Here is a 27,907-nt window from a genome sequence, read left to right on the forward strand (position 1 = left end):
ATCTAAATGTTGTCAGTTTAGTGAAATTTAGTTGGCCTTACACCTTTCAGCCTTTTGTGTTCTGCTTGTGTTGGGATTCAGTTGGAGTTATCTTTCTTTGTCTGTTATAAGGTTGGAGTGTGTGAAAACTGTTTTGTATAAGGGTTTTTACACATCTTAATGATACCCATTATGACACAACATGGAAAGGTTATCTTGAACCAGGAACCATCTACTCTGGAAACAAACACATTAACTGCTTTGAAAAACATTATATAGTTCCTTCAGCTACTCCTTTGTCGTCGTCCCACCCCACTTGTGGCCTCCACATTTCACACCCGATGCCCTTCCTGACGCAACTCCACATCACATGGAGAAATGTGGCAGGGGTGGGGTTTGAACCGGGAACCTACACATTGAAACCAAGTGCACTTGGCTACCACCCCTGTCCTGGAAGAACATGATATATGCTTGACGATATACAGTGCATCCAGAAAGTATTCACAGTGCTGCACTTTTTACACATTTTTATGTTATAGCCTTATTCCAAAATGGATGAAATTATTTTTTTTCCTCAAAATTCTACACACAATGTCCCACAATGACAATGTGAAAAAAGTTTTTTTATAGATGTTTGCAAATTTATTAAAAAAAATCAAACAAATAAAAACAACAACTAAGAAATCACATGTATTCACAGCCTTTGCCATGAAGCTCAAAAATTGAGCTCAGGTGCATCCTGTGTTCATCCTTGGGATGTTTCTACAGCTTTATTGGAGTCCACCTGGGGTAAATTCAGTTGACTGAACATCATTTGGAAAAGCACACGCCTGTCTACATATAAGGTCCCAGACTGGACACAAATGCAGAACTCACACAGAGGCGTGGAATGAGTAAACGGATTTACAACCCCAGTTCCAATGAGGTTGGGATGTTGTGTAAAATGTAAATAAAACAGAATACAATGATTTGCAAATCTACTTATGTACATGTGAATACTTTTTTGTTTTTAATAAATTTGTGAAAATATTTTCATGTTGTCATTATGGTGTGTTGTGTGTAAAAATTTGAGGGGAAAAATGAATTTACCTCCATTCTGGAATAAGGCTCTAACAACAAAATGTGGAAAAAGTTAAGTGCAGTGAATACTTTTCCAGATGCACTTTATGTATACACTATAGTTTTTGAACATGTTAAAACAAAGGTTAAGACATAATCTTTCTTTTTGGTCCAGCTTCAGTCGGTGTTGATGTCTAAAACTATGGAAGAAGTACAATGAGTACAAATAGCAGTAAAGCTGGCTTTTAATAGTGACAAAAGCAATACCAACTGTATTAGTAGAAGCAGATGTTTTAGTTTTAAGTTAAGTACCGTCTGGAGGAGCAGTGCTTTATGTGTCCGTAGTGTAACTTTGTGCAACATTGTATGCTGTGTGTGTTGTGGTTCTTCAGTGAACCAGCATTTTTCTTGTGTGTGGGGTAAAGTCCACAAATGACTCTCTACACATCTGTGAGAGTGGGTTACTCCACATGCACAAACAAATTTCTTTTCCGTTTTGTCACATTCTGCCCTGTACTTCCGGCACTCTGCCTAACATTTACAGACAAGTTAAACTATAATAGAATGTCAATATTGATGTTCTCCAATTTCACTCTGAGAGCCAGATTTAAAAGTTGATCTTTCGGCACGTGTTCTGAAATTTCAAATTGTCCGTCTCCTAGAGACAGTGGGTGTGTGCAGTGGCACTGACAGTTCCATTTTCCAACCTGATACCTTTAGACCCCCTGTGGTAAAAAGTCTGACAGTTTCTGTCACTAGAGGGCAGTGTCGAGCATACATCTGTGTAAATCCCTCTGTGGGAAGGTGAGGAGTTGTGTGAATGAGAATGAAATGTGGAGCAGAAAGTCAGAAAGTTTTGGAACTTTAGAAGAAAAACAGCCAGGCAGCATTAGTTTAATAGTAAACAGACGTAAAATTATGAAGATGAAAACAACAAAAGAAGCACACACACTTACAAATGACATGCACACCAACCCTTGCAAAATAACTGATCCAGATTTCTACAGTAGTATACCCCTTTTAAACTAAAAATAAGGGAGTATTCCTTCAGTTTACTTGTGTACCTATCAGTTACATGCACCGGTCACTTTTTTAGGTACACCTGTTCAATTGCATGTTAACACAACTTGCTAATCATCCAATCACATGGCAGCAACTCAATGCATTTATGCATCTAGATGTAGGGAAGACGACTTGCTGAAGCTCAAATTGAGCATCAGAATGGGGAAGAAAGGGGATTTAAATGACTTTGAATGTGACATGGTTGTTGGTGTCAGACAGGCTGGTTTGAGTATTCAGAAACTGCTGATCTACCGGGATTTCACATACCGCCGTCTCGACAGCTGACAGAGAACAGTCCAAAAAAGAAAAGACATCTAGTGAGCTGCAGTTGTGTGGAAAAAATATGCCTTGTTGATCTCAGAGGAGAATGGACGACTGATTGAATGGGCGACTGCATGACGCTGTTATGTCACTATGGATCAACATCTGTGAGGACCACCTTGTTGAATCTATGCCACAAAGAATTAAGATAGTTCTGAAGGCAAAAGGGGGTCCAACCCAGTACTTGCAAGGTTGTACCTAATAAAGTGCCAGTAAGTGTATATACTTAACAGATTATACAGAAAGTATTCATTTTTATACTTTTCCTCCCACATCTAAAGACACACAGGTTAAGTGAATTGGAAACTTTATAATTGTCCAGATCTCTCTTGCAAAAGAGGCTCGATCTCCATGGGACTAACCTGGTTAAATAAAGTTTGTTTTTTTTTAACGGTTGTGATGAGAGAGGATACTTGGTTCAAATCCAGATCACACTGGAAAATCACTAAAGTCTCTATCACTAAAGTTAGTGTACTTTCATGAAGTAAAAAAACTGGGGCCACAGCGTGTTCTACCTATGAGTTCACTTCCACTGTAAAATACTAGTTCTGTATTCAGTCTTTAATACCCTTACCCTTAATGTACAATTACAAGTATACTTTTGTAAAATAAAACAATGGCCAGTTAGTAGTCCCAAGAAGTCTTTAAATAGTACACTTCCAATTACGCTTATAAAGTGTACTTAGGAAATAAACTTAAGTTTCTTCCATTTATTTAATTACAAAAATAAAGTATACCTTTTCACAACTGTAATTGTACTTGTCAGAAGGAATTCCTTTCTTCTCTATGTCCTTCATGCAAACCTTTGTATCTTAAAACTCAACAACCTTAAAATGCTCAAGATTTAATTTTTTTTTTTCTGCATTAATACTGTGAGGTCAAAGCTCTTTGTGTCCAAAATAAATAAATCATGCATTTCTGACATTTAGAAATTCTTTTTTTTTATATATATATATATATATATATATATATATCCCTGAAATGCTCAAATCACCACTAGAAGGTGATAAAAGCTGCTCAAATGTGCAGCAAGCCTTCACTATTTGTTCATTTGAGAAGTTACGTTTTGGCAAAAATCATATGAGCTGACAGTCAAAACCAAAGGTACTGTTGTGTCCCGGCCCTTATGGGCAAATTACTTACTTTGATAAGGGCCCCCTTCACAAATAAGACAATTGAAGCCAGCTAGCGCAAGAATGAGGAATTGCATGCCATTCGTGGAAAAATCTGAGCTGCCTTTAACACCTCGTACACTGTCACTACAACCATCTGTGCACACCAGCAGCCGAAAGACAGAGTGCCCTGTGAGAGCCTGTTTGATCCCTCTTGCAGCAGGTGTCGGCCCAATTCCAGGTGACACATATGAACATCCAACAGCGCTCGCTGGACACTTAGAAAAATGTTGGCCATTCGGACTGTTGGCACAAAAATACTGAACAGACGACCACGTTTGAGATGGATGTGAAATTTGTCTGAAATTTAGGGTCATTGCCTTGTTGAAAGATCCAGCCCTGGTGCAACTTCATCTTTGTCACTGATTTATGAACATTGTTCTCAAGAATCTGCTGATACTGACTGTAATTCATTTGACCCTCAACTTTAACAAGATTCCAGTACCTGCACTGGCCACACAGCCACACAGCATGATGGAACCACCTCCAAATTTTACTGTAGGTAACAAGCGTTTTTCTTGGAATGCTGTGTTCTTTTTCAGCCATGCATACCACCCCTTGTTATGTCCAAATAACTCAATTTTATTTCATCAGTCCACAGCACCTTATTCCAGAATGATGCTGGCTTGTCCAAATGTGTTATAGCATACCTCACATGACTGTTTGTGGCGTGTATGCAGAAAAGGGTTCCTCTGCATTACAGCATCATACAGCATCTCTTTGTGCAAAGTGTGCTGTATAGTTGAATGATGCACAGAGACATTATCTGCAGTAAGATCATGTTGTAGGTCATTGGAGCAGGTCTGTGGGTTGACTATGACTGTTCTCAGCATCCTTCACATCAGCTTATCTGAGTTTTTTCTTGGCCTGCCATTTCAGGCCCTTAACTAGTACTGTGCCTGCGGTCTTCCATTTCCTCACTATGTTCCTCACAGTGAAAACCGACAGCTGAAATCTCTGAGATACCTTTTTGTATCCTTCTTCTAAACCATGATGTTGAACAATCTTTGTTTTCAGGTCATTTGAGAGTTGTTTAGAGGCTCCCATGTTGCCACTCATTAGAAGAAATGCAAAGAGGGGAAACATTTGCAAATGGCCACCTTAAATACCCTTTCTCATGATTGGATTCACCTGTGTAAGGTCAAGGGTCAATGAGCTTACCAAAACCCCTTGCATTAAATCTGAAAGTCTACAATATAATCACACCTTGTCTGTTTCATTTCATCTCATTGTGGTGTTGGAGAGGCAAAGTACCAAAGAATAAAATGAAATGGATCAGTGTCCAAATACTTATGGGCCTAACTGCATACATATTATGAAAGGTTAAACAAGCAAGTACAATTGTAAAAATGGCTAAATAAAATCCTTATGCCATTCAAAGGACATAATCAATCAATTTTATTTATATAGCGCCAAATCACAACAAACAGTTGCCCAAGGCACTTTATATATAAGGCAAGGCCCATACAATAATTACTGAAAATCCTCAACGGTCAAAACGACCCCCTGTGAGCAAGCACTTGGCAACAGTGGGAAGGAAAACTCCCTTTAACAGGAAGAAACCTCCAGCAGAACCAGGCTCAGGGAGGGGCAGTCTTCTGCTGGGACTGGTTGGGGCTGAGGGAGAGAACCAGGAAAAAAGACATGCTGTGGAGGGAAGCAGAGATCAATCACTAATGATTAAATGCAGAGTGTGTATACAGAAGCAAAAAGAGAAAAAACACTCAGTGCATCATGGGAACCCCCACGCAGTCTAAGTCTATAGCAGCATAACTAAGGGATGGTTCAGGGTCACCTGATCCAGCCCTAACTATAAGCTTAGCAAAAAAGGAAAGTTTTAAGCCTAATCTTAAAAGTAGAGAGGGTGTCTGTCTCCCTGATCTGAATTGGGAGCTGGTTCCACAGGAGAGGAGCCTGAAAGCTGAAGTCTTGCCTCCATTCTACTCTTACAAACCCTAGGAACTACAAGTAGCCTGCAGTCTGAGAGCGAAGCGCTCTATTGGGGTGATATGGTACTATGAGGTCCCTAAGATAAGATGGGACCGATTATTCAAAACCTTATAAGTAAGAAGAAGAATTTTAAATTCTATTCTAGAATTAACAGGAAGCCAATGAAGAGAGGCCAATATGGGTGAGATTGCTCTCTCCTTCTAGTCCTGTTAGCACTCTAGCTGCAGCATTTTGAATTAACTGAAGGCTTTTCAGGGAACTTTTAGGACAACCTGATAATAATGAATTACAATAGTCCAGCCCTAGAGGAAATAAATGCATGAATTAGTTTTTCAGCAGTCACTCTTGAGACAAGACCTTCTAATTTTAGAGATATTGCCAAATGCAAAAAAGCAGTCCTACATATTTGTTTAATATGTGTATTGAATTACATATCCTGATCAAAATGACTCCAAGATTCCTCACAGTATTACTAGAGGTCAGGGTAATGCCATCCAGAGTAAGGATCTGGTTAGACACCATGTTTCTAAGATTTGTGGGGCCAAGTACAATAACTTCAGTTTTATCTGAGTTTAAAAGCAGGAAATTAGAGGTCATCCACGTCTTTATGTTGTAAGACAATCCTGCAGTTTAGCTAATTGGTGTGTCCTCTGGCTTCATGGATAGATAAAGCTGGGTATCATCTGCGTAACAATGAAAATTTAAGCAATGCCGTCTAATAATACTGCCTAAGGGAAACATGTATAAAGTGAATAAATTGGTCCTAGCACAGAACCTTGTGGAACTCCATAATTAACCTTAGTCTGTGAAGAAGATTCCCCATTTACATGAACAAATTGTAATCTATTAGATAAATATGATTCAAACCACCGCAGCGCAGTGCCTTTAATACCTATGGCATGCTCTAATCTCTGTAATAAAATTTTATGGTCAACAGTATCAAAAGCAGCACTGAGGTCTACAGAACAAGCACAGAGATGAGTCCACTGTCTGAGGCCATAAGAAGATCATTTGTAACCTTCACTAATGCTGTTTCTGTACTATGATGAATTCTAAAACCTGACTGAAACTTCAAATAGACCATTCCTCTGCAGATCAGTTAGCTGTTTTACAACTACCCTTTCAAGAATTTTTGAGAGAAAAGAAGGTTGGAGATTGGCCTATAATTACTAAGATAGCTGGGTCAAGTGATGGCTTTTTAAGTAATGGTTTAATTACTGCCACCTTAAAAGCCTGTGGTACATAGCCAACTAATAAAGATAGATTGATCATATTTAAGATCGAAGTTAAATAATGGTAGGGCTTCCTTGAGCAGCCTGGTAGGAATGGGGTCTAATAACATGTTGATGGTTTGGATGAAGTAACTAATGAAAATAACTCAGACAGAACAATCGAGAGAAAGAGTCTAACCAAATACCGGCATCACTGAAAGCAGCCAAAGATAACGATACTCTTTGGGATGGTTATGAGTAATTTTTTCTCTAATAGTTAAAATTTTTTAGCAAAGAAAGTCATGAAGTCATTACTAGTTAAAGTTAAAGGAATACTCGGCTCAATAGAGCTCTGACTCTTTGTCAGCCTGGCTACAGTGCTGAAAAGAAACCTGGGGTTGTTCTTATTTTCTTCAATTAGTGATGAGTAGAAGATGTCCTAGCTTTACGGAGGGCTTTTTTATAGAGCAACAGACTCTTTTTCCAGGCTAAGTGAAGATCTTCTAAATTAGAGAGATCCATTTCCTCTCCAACTTACGGGTTAGAGCTACAGCATCCAAAGTTGTCTTCAATCAGGATGTAAAACTATTGACGAGATACTCTATCTCACTTACAGAGTTTAGGTAGCTACTCTGCACTGTGTTGTATATGGCATTAGAGAACATAAAGAAGGAATCATATCCTTAAACCTAGTTACAGCGCTTTCTGAAAGACTTCTAGTGTAATGAAACTTATTCCCCACTGCTGGTAGTCCATCAGAGTAAATGTAAATGTTATTAAGAAATGATCAGACAGAAGGGAGTTTTCAGGGAATACTGTTAAGTCTTCAATTTCCATACCATAAGTCAGAACAAGATCTAAGATATGATTAAAGTGGTGGGTGGACTCATTTACATTTTGAGCAAAGCCATTGAGTCTAATAATAGATTAAATGCAGTGTTGAGCTGTCATTCTCAGCATCTGTGTGGATGTTAAAATCGCCCACTATAATTATCTTATCTGAGCCAAGCACTAAGTCAGACAAAAGGTCTGAAAATTCACAGAGAAACTCACAGTAACGACCAGGTGGATAGATAATAACAAATAAAACTGGTTTTTGGGACTTCCAATTTGGATGGACAAGACTAAGAGTCAAGCTTTCAAATGAATTAAAGCTCTGTCTGGGTTTTTGATTAATTAATAAGCTGGAATGGAAGATTGCTGCTAATCCTCCACCCGTGCTACGAGCATTATGGCAGTTAGTGTGACTCGGGGGTGTTGACTCATTTAAACTAACATATTCATCCTGCTGTAACCAGGTTTCTGTAAGGCAGAATAAATCAATATGTTGATCAATTATATCATTTACTAACAGGGACTTAGAAGAGAGAGACCTAATGTTTAATAGACCACATTTAACTGTTTTAGTCTGTGGTGCAGACTCATATTTTATATTTGCATATAATGATGCTGAAAAAAGGTGAAAAAGTCATCATAGACTACTAGAACAAATTTCTCAACACACTTTCATTGTAAAGTTAACTATAAAAGTGTGAAATTTCCCATTTTTTCTGTTTTTCATACAATATGATCAAAGGACATAATAAGTGCCCGTAGTCTAAGAATCACCCATACGAGTATTTTGAATGTTCATGTTGTCCTGAAAAAAGAGATATAAAACTTGATTGTGGGATGCAGGGAGCTGTTAACAGCAATAAAAATCATTTATGGCAGGTGAGTGAACTGTCCAAAATTGCCCTCAGACCCCAGAGGGTTAAACATTGAATCTTAAACATGACAGTAGATGCATGAAACAATGTGGAATAAGTCTCTTTGCTAAAGGGTATTCCATGTGACGTCAGTGACCGTATGGCCTTGGCGGAGGTTTGCGCTCTCCGAGTGCTTCTAGTTGAATATGCGTTTTTACCTATCTGTCACAACCTTTACAGATTTGTGGTTGTAGACACTTAGAGTAGTGGTTAGTATAATAGTAGTCTTCAGAATAATAGTAGTGCTATGTGACTAAAAAGATTAATCCAGGTTTTGAGTATATTTCTTATTGTTACATGGGAAACAAGGTACCAGCAGATTCTCACATATCAACAAGACCAAGCATTCATGATATGCACACTCTTAAGGCTATGAAATTGGGCTGTTAGTAAAAAAGTAGAAAAGGGGGTGTTCACAATAATAGTAGTTGGCATTCGGTCAGTGAGTTTGTCAATTTTGTGGAACAGACAGGTGTAAATCAGGTGTCCCCTATTTAAGGATGAGGCCAGCACCTGTTGAACATGCTTTTCTCTTTGAAAGCCTGAGGAAAATGGGACGTTCAGGACATTGTTCAGAAGAACAGCGTAGTTTGATTAAAAAGTTGATTGGAGAGGGGAAAACTTATACGCAGGTGCAAAAATTAGAGGCTGTTCATCTACAATGATCTCCAATGCTTTAAAATGGACAAAAAACCAAAGACGTGTGGAAGAAAATGGAAAACAACCATCAAAATGGATAGAAGAATATCCGAATGGCAAAGGCTCACCCATTGATCAGCTCCAGGATGATCAAAGACAGTCTGGAGTTACCTGTAAGTGTTGTGACAGAAGATGCCTGTGTGAAGCTAATTTATTTGCAAGAATTCCCCACAAAGTCCCTCTGTTAAATAAAAGACAGGTGCAGAAGAGGTTACAATTTGTCAAAGAACACATCAACTGGCCTAAAGAGACATGGAGGAATATTTTGTGGACTGATGAGAGTAAAATTGTTCTTTTTGGGTCCAAGGGCCGCAGACAGTTTGTGATGACCCCCAAACTCCGAATTCAAGCCACAGTTCACAGTGAAGACAGTGAAGCATGGTGGTGCAAGCATCATGATATGGGCATGTTTCTCCTACTATGGTGTTGGGCCTATATATTGCATGCCAGGTATTATGGATCAGTTTGGATATGTCAAAATACTTGAAGAGGTCATGTTGCCTTATGCTGAAGAGGACATGCCCTTGAAATGGGTGTTTCAACAAGACAATGACCCCAAGCACACTAGTAAACAAGCAAAAGCTTGGTTCCAAACCAACAAAATTAATGCCTTGCAGATGTGAAGAAATCATGAAAAACTGTGGTTATACAACTAAATGCTAGTTTAGTGATTCACAATATTGCTAAAAAAGCAGTTTGAACATAATAGGTTTGAGTTTATAGTGTCAACAGCAGATTCTACTATTATTGTGAACACCCCCTTTTCTACTTTTTTTTTTTTACTAATAGCCCAATTTCATAGCCTTAAGAGTGTGCATATCATGAATGCTTGGTCTTGTTGTATTTGTGAGAATCTACTGAATCTACTGGTACCTTGTTTCCCATGTAACAATAAGAAATATACTCAAAACCTGGATTAACCTTTTTAGTCACATACCACTACTATTATTCTGAACACTACTGTACATCTAAATGACCATGGTCCTGCCAATCATCTGTGAGAATTTCAATGGTTATTCCTGGTCAACCACATTCATAAATATTAACATCAGACACTCTCCTAGACTTCAGAGGGTCCAGATTTTGATTAATCACAAGTTATGAGGGATTCATGGGATGAATCAAACTGACTGACGGATCAGGTCTGTAGGGCAACAGAAGCTGAGTTTTTTGTAAGTGCTGATGAAACACTCAGAGAATATGTTTTTGTCTATTTGACTCTTTTTTTTTTTTACTTCTACTAGAAGTGTTTTTTCATTTCATTTCTTATTGTTTATGCACCAATAACACCAGATCAAATGCCTTGTATGTGAACTTACTTGGCAATAAATTCATTTCCGATTCTGATTTGCTCTGCAACAACGTCCAGCTTCATAATGAGATGCTGGTAAGTGCTAAGTTATTCTACTCAGTCAGGGTTTGGTGGTGTTGTCAATAACCCGAGCCCGTCACCTCTGTGACTATATGACAGTCCACGTCATTTCCTAAATTCACACTCACACACCACATCGGGTCTCACAAGTGTCAAACGGGCGGGACAGGAGAAAGCTCCTTTAGAGCTTTATGGCTCAACATCTGGAGCATCTCAGACAGACACGTCATAACAGCCTCCACAATGATCGTCAGCAGACGTTTGTCCCAAACTTACCATTTGAGATCAAATAGAGCTGAGTCCATTGGAACAAGGAATGTAGAGTAGCAACACTCTGTTGTAGACCATGGGCTGTGGAATCAGTATGCCTTACTTGCGACCTTGACCTACATTTGGGGTGGGTGGGAAAATGTTGGCAAATGAAAGCCTATAGTCCACAAACAAGTTTTTTTTTCCTCCCTCAAGTGTAAATTTTGAGCATTACTGAGCACAAAATGTCAACATGCATCAAGTGTGTTATTTTAACAAACAACCAAAAAACTAAAGCATTGTAACTGAAAATAAGACAGAAAGCATGCAATTGCCTTTAAAAGAATACTTACTAAAGTAAATACTTACTTTCATAAGTATTTACTGATTACATTATTAAATAAGCCAAAAATTATGTCTTCAAAGGTTTGCAGGTGTAACATGCTGTTGATGCATTTTGCTACAAATACAAGTTTTTACAATTTTGAGCATGCAAATGTCATTAATCCCTAACTATGGCTATTGTTGGAATGGCTAATTTACAGTTGAAAATAATGTTTCACCTTTAGCAAAGACTACTGTATAGATATATAATCACACAATTTTAGGTGTTCACTTTCAAAAGATATCTATTGTGTGTTGAAGCCAATAGGTCAAACAAGTTGAAGGACAATACCAAATATCAAATTTATTACTCATATTAACAGTTTATACATGTTTTAGTACCAATATACATTTTCCAGATTTAATAACAGGCTAATCATTACTCTCCCAAAGACAAACGTTTTACAAGTTCTGTTCACAGTTAAAAGGTCTGGATACAGTTGAGTTATACTTTAGTTACAATATAGTAATAGTGCTTCCTTTGTGTAAGTTTCCTACCGTTTCAGTACAAAAAGTAACTTTGTGAGCATTTCCAAGTTAAGAATGTAAAAGTTAAACTATGATACAAAGCTACAGATGTGCTTTCCCAGGCTGTTTTAGCGGACTACGATCTTCCCACAGAAAGCAATGTACGCGATCACTGGCTTTTATTCATTTTTAACCGCATCCCCAGTACATACAACCGCCGACTATTTCTTTGCTCTGCGCATTTCACGAGAGACTGTTTCACAAACCTTGCATGATTTCGAGCTGGCTTCAGTCGGCATTTAATACTCAGTAGAGGGTCAGTTCCGACTCTGCGACAAAATCAACCCCAGCAATCAGTACAGCCTGTGAGTATCACACTTTCTTTTGTTTTAAATTTGTGTTGCGCCATATTCCTGTTGTAAGTCTGTTTTTTTTTTTCCCTCCATCCTGCAGAGGGTCCAAGTATTGTTTTTTTTTCCATTTTATCATTCCTCCACTCATACGCTGCACCCTCGTCCAGTCAACAGCTTGCTGGAGCAGCATTCTGGAGCAGGAAAACTGTTCCAGGTTTGCAGCACGCTCCATGTGCAGTTCATCCCTGGCTTGAGCTGAACAGGTTCTGGTCTGTAGTAGAGCTGTAGATCTGCCACATGCAGACCGGAGTGCATGGTTTCATGCCTCAGACAAAGAACCAGGGTCCAAATGGTTCCAGGTGTGTCTGGTGCTGCTGCTGTCTCATCTCTTGTTAAAACTTGGACTTTGAATGATCTGCGAGAGTTTTCCAAAGGAGTCCAACATGTCCACAGCTTCTTCATTATACACCTGTGCTGTGGTTGGCTCAGGCTGCTGTTGGACCTCCAGTCCAGGGGTTGAACCCAGATCCAAGGTGCTGATCCTGGGGAGGAACTGTGCCAGAGCTGGAACATCCTGGTCTCGGCCCTGCAGCCTCTGCCGGTGGCTCCCCAGACTCAGCAGGACTCCGTATTTGACAGAGCTGTAGGTGTTGTAGCCATCAGGTAAGATTTGCTCTCTGAAGGTGCACTCGTCCGTGTTGTAGGAGGACTGTGGAAGGCAGGAGGGACAAATGCATCAAACACTCTGCAGAGCTGCTGAACAAAGCAGCACACTACATGTTAACCACCTTTATTTTATTTTGGTTGTGAATTTTTTTTTCTTGTAATTCAGCATTTGTATCACGTGACAGAACTTTCTTGCAGTGCTGCTGTATTCAGTGAGGACACACCATCAGCTCTCTGTGGACTCATTTGGTCAAAGTGCCCCAGCTGGAGCTCCTCCAGAGTACTTTTTCAAGTAGGTCATGTCAGTTCAGGTCTGGCAGCATGGATCTGTGCAGTGTATCACCACAGCCACAAAACCGTATGAACTAAACCAATACATTTGCATCACTTTTAACCAAAATTGAAGCAACATTAATTTTTGACCCCTGTACAAACTGAAACTGACCTTTGTCACCATTCTTGCTGTTTTTACCTCATAAATCCATAACATTCAGACATAGACAGTCCAAACTATACCTTTTTAGAGTCTTTAGGATCAGACAATTTATCAATATGATTGGAGCATTTTTCAATTTTTATTTTGTAAAATGGCTGCCATGGGTGACATACTGAAAACTCATGAGTTAAGATCCAGTTTTATTTGGAAGACCTTTGGCTATAAGTGTCCCAAATTCTATGCTTTATCACAAAATGCCCAATTGATATGGAAGTCTGACCTAAGCTGCACCACGATAAAGTTTTCATGAATCTTGGGTCGCTGCAATCATCTGGACATGATATGAAGACACTGCCACCCAGTGGACGTGTTTGTGCACATGCAAGACCAGCCGTGCATGACTGCAAATGTCATAAAAAACATTAAAGGGGTAAATCACTTTATAGCTGTCATTTACAGTAAGATATGGTTCAGTGACACCACACGGCTGTTCCAAGCAGACTCTCTTCTGCTAGAAATAAAGTTTTAAAAGATTTCACAGACTGCTGAGTCACCTAAAAATAACCAAAGCAGAGCAATAGAGAGCCTAAAGCCTTGTTTGAGTGTGTAAAGTTTGAATATTTGCACCAGATGGAGATCGTAGCCGCTTACCCAGCAGAAAAGTCCAGGGGAGTTGTTTGTTGTTACAGGGATCAGATTAGAGTCAAACTCCAAGCGTAATCCTGGACCGTGGAATTAAAATGGCAGTGTTTGGATTGGGATGGCGTGCCCACAGATAACGGCCTCTTTCATCAAACAAACATACGTAAATGGTTCGCTGTAAGTTGTTCGTGAGCTGTTTGCCTTGGCCACAAAGACCGGGCTCAGGTCAAGGTTGTTGCTCTCGCTGCCAGGTCTTTTCATTCAGGTTTTCACTTTGCAAACATCCTGTCCTGCACCGCACCGGACAAAGGTTGGTGAACCGACTGACTGCTTGGTGAATGACTGAGTGGAATCACTAAAGTGGCTGATAACGCACGAAAAACGTATGTTGGCCACGTGTGTGTGTAAAAATCTTTTGCATAATCTTTTGGGTGTCATAGCCAATAGCCAAATATGTGTTCAAACAAAACACTCAGAAAAACATCACTGCAATGTTCAACATCTTTAAACTTTTGCGGCTTTTTATTTACGGTAGTAATCATGACGAGTCTGCATGTAATGTTTTCAATAATTTGTGACTTTGGTCTATCAACTGGTAGAACTAAAATAGCCAAAAACATATAAATGCAGACCATATTATGGAATTAGTTTATATAAATAATTATGAATTATTGTAAAAATTGTGAAAATTTTTTCACAAATCATTTTTTCTTCCTTTTCTATTCAACCTGCAGACTGACCTCCTTGAACACCTTGCGGTCTATTTTACGAGATTGTGAAGAATTCTTTTGCTCAATACCTATGTTTCTAATCCAAATCTGTTTGAGATTTACTTAATGTGCAATGTTTTTATGACCAAGTTGATTGTATTTTATTTATCACCAACATTCTCATGTTGATGTTAACCTGTCCACTATGATGTGTGCTGCTGCCTTTCTTGGCCAGGTCATCTTTGTAAAAGGTTTCGATCTCAACAGAATTCTACCTGGTTAAATAAAGGCTATTATTATCATTATTTTTGTTATTATTATTATTATATGTACTGGTTATAAAAAAAATACACCCAACCATCAGTTGTTGCACATGACTTGCAAACTCAAACAAAATCCTGCTTCTTTACAACAATCTTTAAAAAATGGTATTTTATTTAATCTAGAAAACAAATCTCTACAATATGATCTAAATTTAGTAAAATAAAATAATTCAGTGTGTAAGTATGTAATGAAACACAACTAAATCATTTTTTGTGGCCAGATGAGATTTGAGATACAAGGTAAGTTTCAAAATGTTTAGTTATTTAAATCATTTAAAAAATGTGTGTGGGTGTTGTGTGTGTGTGTGTGTAGAGATGTGTGAGGGAAGCCACCAAATATACACTCAACAAAAATAAACGCAACACTTTTGGTTTTGCTCCCATTTTGTATGAGATGAACTCAAAGATCTAAAACTTTTTCCACATACACAATATCACTATTTCCCTCAAATATTGTTCACAAACCAGTCTAAATCTGTGATAGTGAGCACTTCTCCTTTGCTGAGATAATCCATCCCACCTCACAGGTGTGCCATATCAAGATGCTGATTAGACACCATGATTAGTGCACAGGTGTGCCTTAGACTGTCCACAATAAAAGGCCACTCTGAAAGGTGCAGTTTTATCACACAGCACAATGCCACAGATGTCGCAAGATTTGAGGGAGCGTGCAATTGGCATGCTGACAGCAGGAATGTCATCCAGAGCTGTTGCTCGCGTATTGAATGTTCATTTCTCTACCATAAGCCGTCTCCAAAGGCGTTTCAGAGAATTTGGCAGTACATCCAACCAGCCTCACAACTGCAGACCATGTGTAACCACACCAGCCCAGGACCTCCACATCCAGCATGTTCACCTCCAAGATCGTCTGAGACCAGCCACTCAGACTGCTGCTGAAACAATCGGTTTGCATAACCAAAGAATTTCTGCACAAACTGTCAGAAACCGTCTCAGGGAAGCTCATCTGCATGCTCGTCGTCCTCATCGGGGTCTCGACCTGACTCCAGTTCATCGTCGTAACCGACTTGAGTGGGCAAATGCTCACATTCGCTGGTGTTTGGCACGTTGGAGAGGAGTTCTCGTCACGGATGATGCGAAGGAGATGTGTTACACTGCATGAGGCAAATGGTGGTCACACCAGATACTGACTGGTATCCCCCCCCCCAATAAAACAAAACTGCACTTTTCAGAGTGCCTTTTATTGTGGGCAGTCTAAGGCACACCTGTGCACTAATCATGGTGTCTAATCAGCATCTTGATATGGCACACCTGTGAGGTGGGATGGATTATCTCAGCAAAGGAGAAGTGCTCACTATCACAGATTTAGACTGTTTTGTGAACAATATTTGAGGGAAATGGTGATATTGTGTATGTGGAAAAAGTTTTAGATCTTTGAGTTCATCTCATACAAAATGGGAGCAAAACCAAAAGTGTTGCGTTTATATTTTGTTGAGTATAGTATGTGTGCACTTATGCAGTTCAGTATTTCTTTTATTATTCTTGTGTTTAGCTATTAAATTTAGACCATGACATAGGGATTTATCATGTATTTTTTTGGTGCTAATTTTAAAAACGAAGGCTCTGTTTCTTTTTTTTGGGGGGGGGGGGGTTGATATCATTAAAAACATTATATATATTGTGCATACTTTATATAGACATATTTACATCATAGTGTTTGATAAATTGCATTGTATGTCATTGTGAATAGCTAAAAACAAAAATTACACAGGGTATTTTAAAATTATGTATGTGGTAAACTACGTGTGATATCAAATATCTCAGTGAAAATTCATCAGCTGCATTTATTTTAAATATATCTGTCTATATTATTATATTATATAATATTATATTTTCTTTCCTGGTTGGTTTTGCAGATTGTGGACAAAATTTATTGTTGGGGTAAATGGGCTGCATTTATATAGCGCTTTTCCATCTGCATCAGACGCTCAAAGCGCTTTACAAATAATGTCTCACATTCACCCTGATGTCAGGGTGCTGCCATACAAGGTGATCACGACACACCGGGAGCAATAGGGGTTTAAGGACCTTGCCCAAGGGCCCTTAGTGATTTTCCAGTCAGGCTGGGATTTGAACAGAGGCTCTTCTTGTCTCAAGCCCAACGCTTAACCACGAGAGCATCACCTCCCCTAAATGGGGGGGTTATGTACCTTGGCAAAATGGTCTCAATTAATTCTGCTCTGAAACAACAAGTGTAATAATACAGATTTTTGCCTCAGACTAGCTTGCGGCTATGTTTGCAGGTTTTAATAATTGAGCCATAGTTTTCTTTGATGATCTGAGCAACAATAAAACACCAATATTTGGCTAACTTTGAACCTGGTGAACTGGGCTCAAAATATATGCAAAGTAGAATATTGCAACATATATACTTCTGGTCTATAGAGAATCCTGGTAAGTCGATTTATAGCAGATCAGTGATTAGTTTAAATGTCCAGTCTCTCAGAATTGCTTTTGATACACATCACATCACAATCACAGTATTTTGACTGATAAGCTTTAGCTGTGGGTGGGTATCCCTGGGCACTGCGACAGACTGGCGTCCTGTCCAGGGTTTACCCTGCCTCACTCCATATGAATGCTGGGATAGGAGCCTCCAGCCCATGATCCTTAATTGGAGTAAGTGGATATAGATTATGGATGGATAGATGGGTATCTCTGGGTCAGCCTTGCAGTCGTTCTTCTCTGGACTCTCAAGATTTTCTGTTGGCAGTTTTACACTGTCATCTGATTTGTGGTGCACCCCAAGGTTCAGTCAGTGGTCCTATTTTGTTCAGCCAGTTGCTTCCCCTTAGACAGCTAACTAGCCATTTTAAAGGAATTTTCTGTAACTGGTATGCAGATGATATTCAATTATATGTATGTCTCATTAAAATCTAAAAACAGTCACACTTAAAATCTTACTTACCTGTCTACACGTCATAAAATACTGGATGGCTGCACATTTCTTGCAATGTAAAGGTGGAATTTTTTTTATTATTATTATTTTAATTTATACCCCTCCTGGTGTTATCCTTAAGATATTTGATGGTCTCAGGTGTCTCAGTTCATCATCTATAGTAATCTAGGGTCCTACATGGGCCACATTCTAACTCTGGACCATGTTGTTTTATTTGCTCTTGGGTGTAGCTGAGAAATATTGTAAAGTAAATGGACTCAATGTATACACCACTTCTCCATCTGAATCAGAAACTTAAAGCGCTTTAAAATTATGCTGCACATTCATCCATTCACACAGACACACCAATGTCAGGGTGCTGCCTTGCAAGGCAGTCAACCACACACTTTGAGCAACTTGGGGAGTTTGGACCTTGCACAAGGGCCGTTAGTAATTTTCCAGCCAGATGAGGGCTTGAACCAAGGATACTCTGGTTTCAAGCCCACCACTTAACTACTAGACCATCACCTCAGGCCCATCACCAAGCTAAGACACACTGTGTCAAAATCAGAGATGGAATTATTATAATTATTATTACTTTTTTTGGTGTCCCATCTTGGTCATTGTAATTCCCTCCTCAACTGCCTCAGCAAAACATCTTTGCATCATCTTCAAGTTGTCCAAAACCTTCCTGCTAAATGTTTTACCAGGTCCTCTATATGTTTATGTGTGACACTGACTGCTCCTCACTGGCTCCACATTAATTTCAGAATTGAGTTTAAAGTCCTTGTGATCACCTATGAGCCTCTCTAGGGTCAGGGTCCTGCCAACATCTGCAGATCTGCAGGTGGATGTTCCCAGCTGACCTCTACGGTCTTCTGATCAGGGTTCTGCTTGTTATTCCCAGAATGAGGTACAAAACTAAAGGTTGTTGCTCCTAAACTTTAGACCTGTGAGTTTTAAGACCTGACAGCACTGGACACATTTTAAAAGAAACAACTTGTCCTTATGTCATTCTTATACCTAATTTTACTCTCTCTTTTGTTCCCCTGTGCACCAATGAAGCAGAAAAGCAGGGTATTGTAATCAGTCCTGTGTGTATGTGAGTGTCTATCTGCCTGTGAACAAGATATTAAAAACCAGTTACATGGATTTTCATCAAACTGTGTGGGAACATTGCTTTGGCTGATATCTCAAGGTGGTTAACTTTTCGAAAGGATGAGCCAAACATCAAGGTAAGTAAAAACAATGGTGTAAAAAAACATGCTTTCTGCTAGATCTCCACCACCAATACTTGGTGTCATGATGAACATAACAGGATGTAGTTTTACATCCTCATTGAAGACAACTTTGGATGCTGTAGCTCCTCTGAAAAGAGAGCTTTAAATCAGAAGTGCCTGACTCCGTGGTATAACTCACAAACTCATAGCTTAAAGCAGATAACCCGTAAGTTGGAGGGAAATGGCGTCTCACTAATTTAGAAGATCTTCATTTAGCCTTGAAAAAGAGTCTGTTGCTCTATAAAAAAGCCCTCCGTAAAGCTAGGACATCTTTCTACTCATCACTAATTGAAGAAAATAAGAACAACCCCAGGTTTCTTTTCAGCACTGTAGCCAGGCTGACAAAGAGTCAGAGCTCTATTGAGCTGAGTATTCCATTAACTTTAACTAGTAATGACTTCATGACTTTCTTTGCTAACAAAATTTTAACTATTAGAGAAAAAATTACTCATAACCATCCCAAAGACGTATCGTTATCTTTGGCTGCTTTCAGTGATGCCGGTATTTGGTTAGACTCTTTCTCTCAGATTGTTCTGTCTGAGTTATTTTCATTAGTTACTTCATCCAAACCATCAACATGTCTATTAGACCCCATTCCTACCAGGCTGCTCAAGGAAGCCCTACCATTATTTAATGCTTCGATCTTAAATATGATCAATCTATCTTTGTTAGTTGGCTATGTACCACAGGCTTTTAAGGTGGCAGTAATTAAACCATTACTTAAAAGCCATCACTTGACCCAGCTATCTTAGCTAATTATAGGCCAATCTCCAACCTTCCTTTTCTCTCAAAAAGTCTTGAAAGGGTAGTTGTAAAACAGCTAAACTGATCATCTGCAGAGGAATGGTCTATTTGAAGAGTTTCAGTCAGGTTTTAGAATTCATCATAGTACAGAAACAGCATTAGTGAAGGTTACAAATGATCTTCTTATGGCCTCAGACAGTGGACTCATCTCTGTGCTTGTTCTGTTAGACCTCAGTGCTGCTTTTGATACTGTTGACCATGAAATTTTTACAGAGATTAGAGCATGCCATAGGTATTAAAGGCACTGCGCTGCGGTGGTTTGAATCATATTTGTCTAATAGATTACAATTTGTTCATGTAAATGGGGAATCTTCTTCACAGACTAAGGTTAATTATGGAGCTCCACAAGGTTCTGTGCTAGGACCAATTTTATTCACTTTATACATGCTTCCCTTAGGCAGTATTATTAGACGGTATTGCTTAAATTTTCATTGTTACGCAGATGATACCCAGCTTTATCTATCCATGAAGCCAGAGGACACACACCAATTAGCTAAACTGCAGGATTGTCTTACAGACATAAAGACATGGATGACCTCTAATTTCCTGCTTTTAAACTCAGATAAAACTGAAGTTATTGTACTTGGCCCCACAAATCTTAGAAACATGGTGTCTAACCAAATCCTTACTCTGGATGGCATTACCCTGACCTCTAGTAATACTGTGAGAAATCTTGGAGTCATTTTGGTCAGGATATGTCATTCAAAGCGCATATTAAACAAATATGTAGGACTGCTTTTTTGCATTTATGCAATATCTCTAAAATTAGAAAGGTCTTGTCTCAGAGTGATGCTGAAAAACTAATTCATGCATTTATTTCCTCTAGGCTGGACTATTGTAATTCATTATTATCAGGTTGTCCTAAAAGTTCCCTGAAAAGCCTTCAGTTAATTCAAAATGCTGCAGCTAGAGTACTAACGGGGACTAGAAGGAGAGAGCATATCTCACCCATATTGGCCTCTCTTCATTGGCTTCCTGTTAATTCTAGAATAGAATTTAAAATTCTTCTTCTTACTTATAAGGTTTTGAATAATCAGGTCCCATCTTATCTTAGGGACCTCGTAGTACCATATCACCCCAATAGAGCGCTTCGCTCTCAGACTGCAGGCTTACTTGTAGTTCCTAGGGTTTGTAAGAGTAGAATGGGAGGCAGAGCCTTCAGCTTTCAGGCTCCTCTCCTGTGGAACCAACTCCCAATTCGGATCAGGGAGACAGACACCCTCTCTACTTTTAGGATTAGGCTTAAAACTTTCCTTTTTGCTAAAGCTTATAGTTAGGGCTGGATCAGGTGATCCTGAACCATCCCTTAGTTATGCTGCTATAGACTTAGACTGCTGGGGGGTTCCCATGATGCACTGTTTCTTTCTCTTTTTGCTCTGTATGCACCACTCTGCATTTAATCATTAGTGATTGATCTCTGCTCCCCTCCACAGCATGTCTTTTTCCTGGTTCTCTCCCTCAGCCCCAACCAGTCCCAGCAGAAGACTGCCCCTCCCTGAGCCTGGTTCTGCTGGAGGTTTCTTCCTGTTAAAAGGGAGTTTTTCCTTCCCACTGTAGCCAAGTGCTTGCTCACAGGGGGTCTTTTGACCGTTGGGGTTTTACGTAATTATTGTATGGCCTTGCCTTACAATATAAAGCGCCTTGGAGCAACTGTTTGTTGTGATTTGGCGCTATATAAAAAAAAATGATTGATTGATTGATGTTTGTTCAGAATATGCAAGGTTGGGATCAGCTCCCTAATGCCTTTGATGATGTATGTTCTATTTTTATCTTCTCTTTGAGGCACTTTGTAACATCTCTACATTTTTTAAATAAAGTACTGACTTATTTACAGTGCATCCGGAAAGTATTCAGCACTTCACTTTTTCCACATTTTGTTATGTTACAGCCTTATTCCAAAATGGTTGAAATTCATTTTTCCCCTCAAAATTCTACTCACAACACCCCATAATGAGAACAGGAAAAATTGATTAAAAAAAAACAAAAAAAACTAAGATCATATGTACAGTTTTGCTCAAAAGTTTACATACCCTGGCAGAATTTTTGCTTTTTTTGGCCATTTTTAAGAGAATATGAACAACACAAAACTTTTTTTCCACTCATGGTTAGTAGTTGGGTGAAGCCATTTATTGTCAAACAACTGTGTTTCCTCTTTTTAAATCAAAATGACAAGAGAACTACCCAAATGAACCTGATCAAAATTTTACATACCCCTGTTCTTAATACTGTGTATTTCCCCCTTTAACATCAACGACAGCTTGGAGTCTTTTGTGGTAGTTGTGGACGAGGCTTTCTGGTGGTAAAACTGCCACTGAATATGTTTCGGACTTTATTTACATAAATTACAAAGAAATACAAACAATATGGCATTCTATGGTAAATCTGCATGGAGTAGACAGTTCTCAAAAACCAAGTGAGTGTGCAAGAAGTAGAAGAGTGAGGAAAGCCACCAAAACACCCAGACAACCCAGAAGACATTATAGGCTTATGTGGCTGTGATTGGAGAAATTGTGCACAGTGCAAGCTTTGCATTTTGCATCACTACTCTTAGCTTCATAGTGGAGTAGAGCAGAGAAGGATTTTCTTTCACCAAAACAGATCAAATCCAGGCTTGCATCTTAGATGTACTATCTGGCAATTTGTAGGTAAACTTTCAGGTCTTCTTTTTAAGAAAATCCTCCTCTATACCACTTCGTCATGAAGATGGATAACTGGTGATGCAAAATACAAAGCTGATGAGTGAAATGAGTGAAAAAAAGTTTTTGTATTGTCATTCATATTCTCTTAAAAATGGCCAAAAAAGCAAAAATTCTGCCAGGGTATGTAAACGTTTGAGCACAACTGTACATAAATATGATGCTACAAGCTTGGTGCACCTATCTTTGGGCAGTTTTGTCTATTCCTCTTTGCAGCACTTCTCAAACTGCCTCAGGCTGGATGGGGAGCATCGGTGCACAGACATTTTCAGATCTCTCCAGAGATGTTCAATCGGATTCAGGTCTGGGCTGGCTGGGCCACTCAAGGACATTCACAGAGTTGTCCTGAAACCACTCCTTTGATATCTTGCCTGTGTGCTTAGGGTCATTGTCCTGGTGAAAGATGAACTGTTGCCCCAGTAAATGGACTGCATTTATGTAGTGCTTTTCCATCTGCATCAGACGCTCAAAGTGCTTTACACATCAAATGCCTCACATGTACCCCGATGTAAGGGTGCTGCCATGCAAGGTACTCACTACACACCGGGAGCAACTAGGGGATTAAGGACCTTGCCCAACGGCCCTTAGCGATTTTCCGTTCAGGCTGGGATTTAAACCAAGGATCCTGTGGTCTGAAGCCCAACGCTTAAGTATGAGACCATCACCTCCCCTGTCTGAGGTCAAGAGCACTCTGGAGCAGGTTTTCATCCAGGATGTCTCTGTACATTGCTGTATTCATCTTTCCTTCAATCCTGACTAGTCTACCAGTTCCTACTGCTGAAAAACATCCCCACGGCATGATGGTGCCACCACCATCCTTCACTGTAGGGATGGTGCCTGGTTTCCTCCAAACATGGCGCCTGGCATTCACACCAAAGAGTTCAATCTTTGTCACATCAGACCAGAGAATTTTGTATCATGGTCTGAGAGCCTTCAGTTCATTCAAAATGCTGCAGCTAGAGTACTGACGGGGACTAGAAGGAGAGAGCATATTTCACCCATATTGGCCTCTCTTCATTGGCTTCCTGTTAATTCTAGAATAGAATTTAAAATTCTTCTTCTTACTTATAAGGTTTTGAATAATCAGGTCCCACCTTATCTTAGGGACCTCTTAGTACCATATCACCCCAATAGAGTGCTTCGCTCTCAGACTGCAGGCTTACTTGTAGTTCCTAGGGTTTTTAAGAGTAGAATGGGAGGCAGAGCCTTCAGCTTTCAGGCTCCTCTCCTGTGGAACCAGCTCCCAATTCAGATCAGGGAGACAGACACCCCTCTACTTTTAAGATTAGGCTTAAAAGTTTCCTTTTTGCTAAAGCTTATAGTTAGGGCTTGATCAGGTGACCCTGAACCATCCCTTAGTTATGCTGCTATAGACTTAGACTGCTGGGGGGTTCCCATGATGCACTGAGTGTTTCTTTCTCTTTTTGCTCTGTATGCACCACTCTGTATTTAATCATTAGTGATTGATCTCTGCTGTCTTCCACAGCATGTCTTTTTCCTGATTCTCTCCCCTCAGCCCCAACCAGTCCCAGCAGAAGACTGCCCCTCCCTGAGCCTGGTTCTGCTGGAGGTTTCTTCCTGTTAAAAGGGAGTTTTTCCTTCCCACTGTCGCCAAGTGCTTGCTCATAGGGGTCGTTTTGGCCGTTGGGGTTTTTCTGTAATTATGCAGCCGACGCGACGCTCTGCCACAGGAAAAACACCTCTGTTGGAAGACTTAAGGACAAGTTGGAACATGTCCTGCCTGTTAAGCAATTTCTCATATACTCACTCCACTGAAAGCCATCAAAAGCCGCCTGGATTTTACAAATGGTTATCAACACGGAGGTGTTTTTCCTGTGCCGCCGCACCGCGTCGGCTGCATCCCGACGCGCGGATCCGTCTGCACGTCTTTCATTAAAAAATCTCCTTTAACAGTGGGAATATCCGGATAAAAATGCTGAAACCGACTTCTTCTGAAAACTTCTCTATTCTCTCACTACGTCCTGGATCAATAGAGCCTGAAATGTGGAGGTTTTCAGCTTGAACAGGCTGACGACGGCGGCTGAGAGCGCTGAGCGACGTCTCGCACTGTGGGAAGTCCTAAAGCGACAGAATCACCTCAAAATCTCTCATCAGCCGTTAAAATTTTCACTGAAAACCAGCTTAATTTTCGAACCGTGTCCACTTCGATGTGTCTCACAGGTTTAGAAAAATTTTTGATCAAACAACGTGCCAGTCTCTCAGCAACTTCTCAGGACAAAGGAATTCCGACGAGGGGTGGGACGACTCCTCCCACAAGGAGTGCTCACAGGCGAATGACGTCACCGACAGGCGTGGAAAAACTCACGCATGCGCACGAGGGTTCAAGCATGTCTGACGTAAAAACATATGAATGAAATCCATATAGCTTTTTGAAAAAAATAAAAGGACCGTTACTTTATTGACAGCCCTCGTATATATATATAATATATATTATATATATATATATATATATTTGTTTTTGTTTGTCTTTTTTTAAGTGATCCACAGCTGTATATAATAAAGTGGCCACCTCATTCTGTATGCAGAACGGCACCACGCGCAAAAGAGCGATTTTGCAGAAATAAATGGACAAACAAAGTTAAAAGTGAGATTATGTTGTGAAAATGACTGTTTAAAGCCAGGGAAAAAATAAAGCCAGCAAGCCACGGATGGAAAGGAAGCCAGTGAGAAGGAGCACAGAGGCGGCTGTCCAGGAATGGAGACACAGCTGCGCGCACGCAAAAGAGCGATTTGCAGAAATAAACGGACAAACAAAATTAAAAGTGGGATCACGATGTGTGTGTTTAAAGCTGCAGAAGAAACAAAACCAGCGAGCCGCGGAGCCAGTGAGGAGCACAGAGGTGGCTGTCCAGGAAACCCTTGGTTCGGTTCTAGCTGGTCTGGTGCATTACAGGTGGACAGCAGCCTGGCGCACAGCGCACAACCGCTGTACTGGAGCATCTATTTTTGGACTGCATTTAAAAAATGTGAATCTTTAAATGCTGCTGTGAATTGAAAACCCACAATTTAAAGGGACCAGGTGTGGGAGGGCTGGAGGTTTGGACCCAAACCCATGCCTCAACATGCTCCATCACTGCGTTATCACGGCACTATCACAGCACTACGTGGCTTAGAGTGGCTGAAGCGAGCCATTCGAGGTTCTAATGACAGGTCGGTCATGGCTCACGAGAGGCTGCTACGTGACACATGCGGGGTACAGAGTTATTGGTTTGCTCAACCAATAATTTGCAGCATTTTTTTTGCCAAAATTGGAGCAACTTTTTAACATTTGACACTAATTCTTGATGTTTTTACCCCTAACCCCATATCACTGAGTCATAGGTAGTCCAAACTATACATTTTTGGAATCTTGATGATCAGACAAATAATGTGGTATACTTTTCAATATGCCTAGAGCATTTTTAAATTTTGACCCATGTGTCATCATCCATTGACCCATACCTGGCTATAGCTCCCACCCCGGGATGTCTATCATACATTTTTGTGTAGGCCATGGTATACTGACGCTTCAATGTAAATGTCTTTTGGCCACCTTAAGTGGTACAGACAACCTGCTTGGTTGTGGTATACTTTTCAGTATGATTTCAATATGTTTGGAGCATTTTCAAATTTTGACCCCTGCGTAATTCTTCAATTTACCACTACCTGGCCGCCGATTGAAAATTCAAGTGGCCAGTCAGTATTTTGAAAAATAATGTATTTTGATCGACATGCTGGACCAACGTTACTTTATTTCCATCCCGTATGAAGAATGCAAAAAGAGGAGGTGTGCTAGGAACTACACGGTGCCAGACCCTCCCAGCCTGTTTGACAGCCACATCTGGCCCATGTATCTGAAACACAAAAGATATACCACTCTAAGGAGTATATCTAAGGAGGAGTAATGTCTAAGGAGTATTATACCAAAGTTCGTGTTTGTATCACCGTTTGAAGGATTGTTTTGGTTATCTGCTGCAGTTGGCAGCACGATGGATTAGTGGTTAGCACTGTTGCCTCACATCAAGAAGGTCATGGGAGCGATTCCGGCCTGTGGCCTTTCTGTGTGGACTTTGCATGTTCTCCCTGTGTATGCGTGGGTTTCCTCCAGGTGCTCCAGTTTCCTCCCACATTTAAAGACATGCAGGTTAGGTGAATTGGAAACTTTATAATTGTCCAGGTCTCCCGTGCAAAAGAGATCCCGATCTCAGTGGGACTAACCTGTTTAAAGGTTAAATTAAACTCCAGTGTCCGCTGTCATGTCTTTGGTTGTTTACAGTACAAAGCAAATTAACCCGTATTCAGGTGAGCGATCTGCCATCAGACCAGATTCTTTTCTCATCCTTTGTGAGGTTTGTACAAAGTGCCATATATTTGCCTTTTTTTTCTAGTAACCCTCTAAAGGTATGAGTGGCATTCAGGCCAAACAGCCTGGTTAAAGTCACCATCACATTCCAGATAATCCTCCTGCATTTATGTGATCAAAGCCTTTGTCACAAAAGCAGCGGGTGAACTGTATTCATTCCTCAATAGTCTGACAGAATTTTGTTTCTAAGAAAAAATGTTTTAGACAGAAATCCTTACCAACGTGTAAAGCCTCCCGTTGTGCTCGATGCAGAGAAACCGTCTCGTTGCTACTCCTTTGATGACAACACAGCCTGGACCCACCGGCTGGATCTCCATCAAGCCTGCAGTCACACATCCATTAAAAATATGAATCTCCCATCAAATCTTCTCCAAATTTGACTTTCCATCAAGCAGCTTGTGGAGGTCTGTTTTAACTTGGGAGTTTGGTCATGGCTGACTTACTGTGCAGGTTCTGGTCTGCAGAACCATGGATCTGCCCGTCCTCGTTGATCAGCAGGTGCATGCCATTCTTGGCAGCGTACAGATGCCTGAGCCGGACCACTTGGCCCCAGCCATGGGTGATGTGGGGGCCCTGGTCAAGCAGTGGCAGGCAAACAACGCCGACAGCAAACAGCATGTTTGCAAAGCAGAGAGTGAAAACTAGAAGCAGCATGATTCCTCAGTAATGTCTCTGCTGCTGGTCCCCTCAGCTGGACGTGTGTTTCATCAGTCCAGCCTTTTAAACATGGCCCTTATCAGCTGCAGATAACCCTCTTTCCTAAAAGGAGTTCCCAGAAACTGACCATAACACACCCCTGCACCGCGTCCAACTGGATCATAGCTCTCTGTTGACTCGAGGCGAGCCCTGACTCAAGCCCTTCTCTGGTCTCACACCTTCCATCATTCCATCATTAACCAGTGCACTGTTCTGTAGTGGGGATCATTTGAGTCAGCTTTTGAACATGGTGGAGAAGGAATTACATAAATTTAAACTATCACTTCATCTTGGTAAAACAAAGTGTATTGTTATATTTGGAAATAAGCCCAGGAATTCAAGTAGAAGCTTAACAATACATGACGCTG

The 27,907-nt window shown here is 40.2% G+C and overlaps 1 protein-coding gene and 1 long non-coding RNA gene across 2 annotated transcripts; both read right to left on the reverse strand.

Annotated features, from left to right (window-relative positions):
- Positions 1–12,315: 12,315 nt before the first annotated feature.
- On the reverse strand, positions 12,316–27,726 carry LOC117501790 (fibroblast growth factor 19-like). The gene is made up of 3 exons (XM_034160754.1): positions 27,287–27,726; positions 27,062–27,165; positions 12,316–12,736 (listed from the first exon to the last, which is right to left on the reverse strand). Exons 1-3 carry the CDS (start codon positions 27,495–27,497, stop codon positions 12,410–12,412), a joined length of 642 nt encoding a protein of 213 aa, XP_034016645.1. The 5' UTR covers positions 27,498–27,726; the 3' UTR covers positions 12,316–12,409.
- On the reverse strand, positions 12,860–25,962 carry LOC117501801. The gene is made up of 2 exons (XR_004558090.1): positions 25,839–25,962; positions 12,860–13,209 (listed from the first exon to the last, which is right to left on the reverse strand). It is a non-coding gene; the product is annotated as an uncharacterized LOC117501801 (long non-coding RNA).
- Positions 27,727–27,907: the final 181 nt, after the last annotated feature.

This window comes from Thalassophryne amazonica, chromosome 2, assembly GCF_902500255.1.
Source record: "Thalassophryne amazonica chromosome 2, fThaAma1.1, whole genome shotgun sequence".
NCBI lineage: Eukaryota > Metazoa > Chordata > Actinopteri > Batrachoidiformes > Batrachoididae > Thalassophryne > Thalassophryne amazonica.

What these genes read in the sequence shown, in the direction of transcription:
- LOC117501790 (XM_034160754.1), bottom strand. Translation starts at nt 27,497, where the DNA reads ATGCTGCTTCTAGTTTTCACTCTCTGCTTTGCAAACATGCTGTTTGCT. An exon ending in TGCAGACCAGAACCTGCACA is followed by an intron (nt 27,166 to 27,286) that starts GTAAGTCAGCCA and finishes GTGTGACTGCAG; the next exon opens with GCTTGATGGAGATCCAGCCG. An exon ending in ACGGGAGGCTTTACACGTTG is followed by an intron (nt 12,737 to 27,061) that starts GTAAGGATTTCT and finishes TGCCTTCCACAG; the next exon opens with TCCTCCTACAACACGGACGA.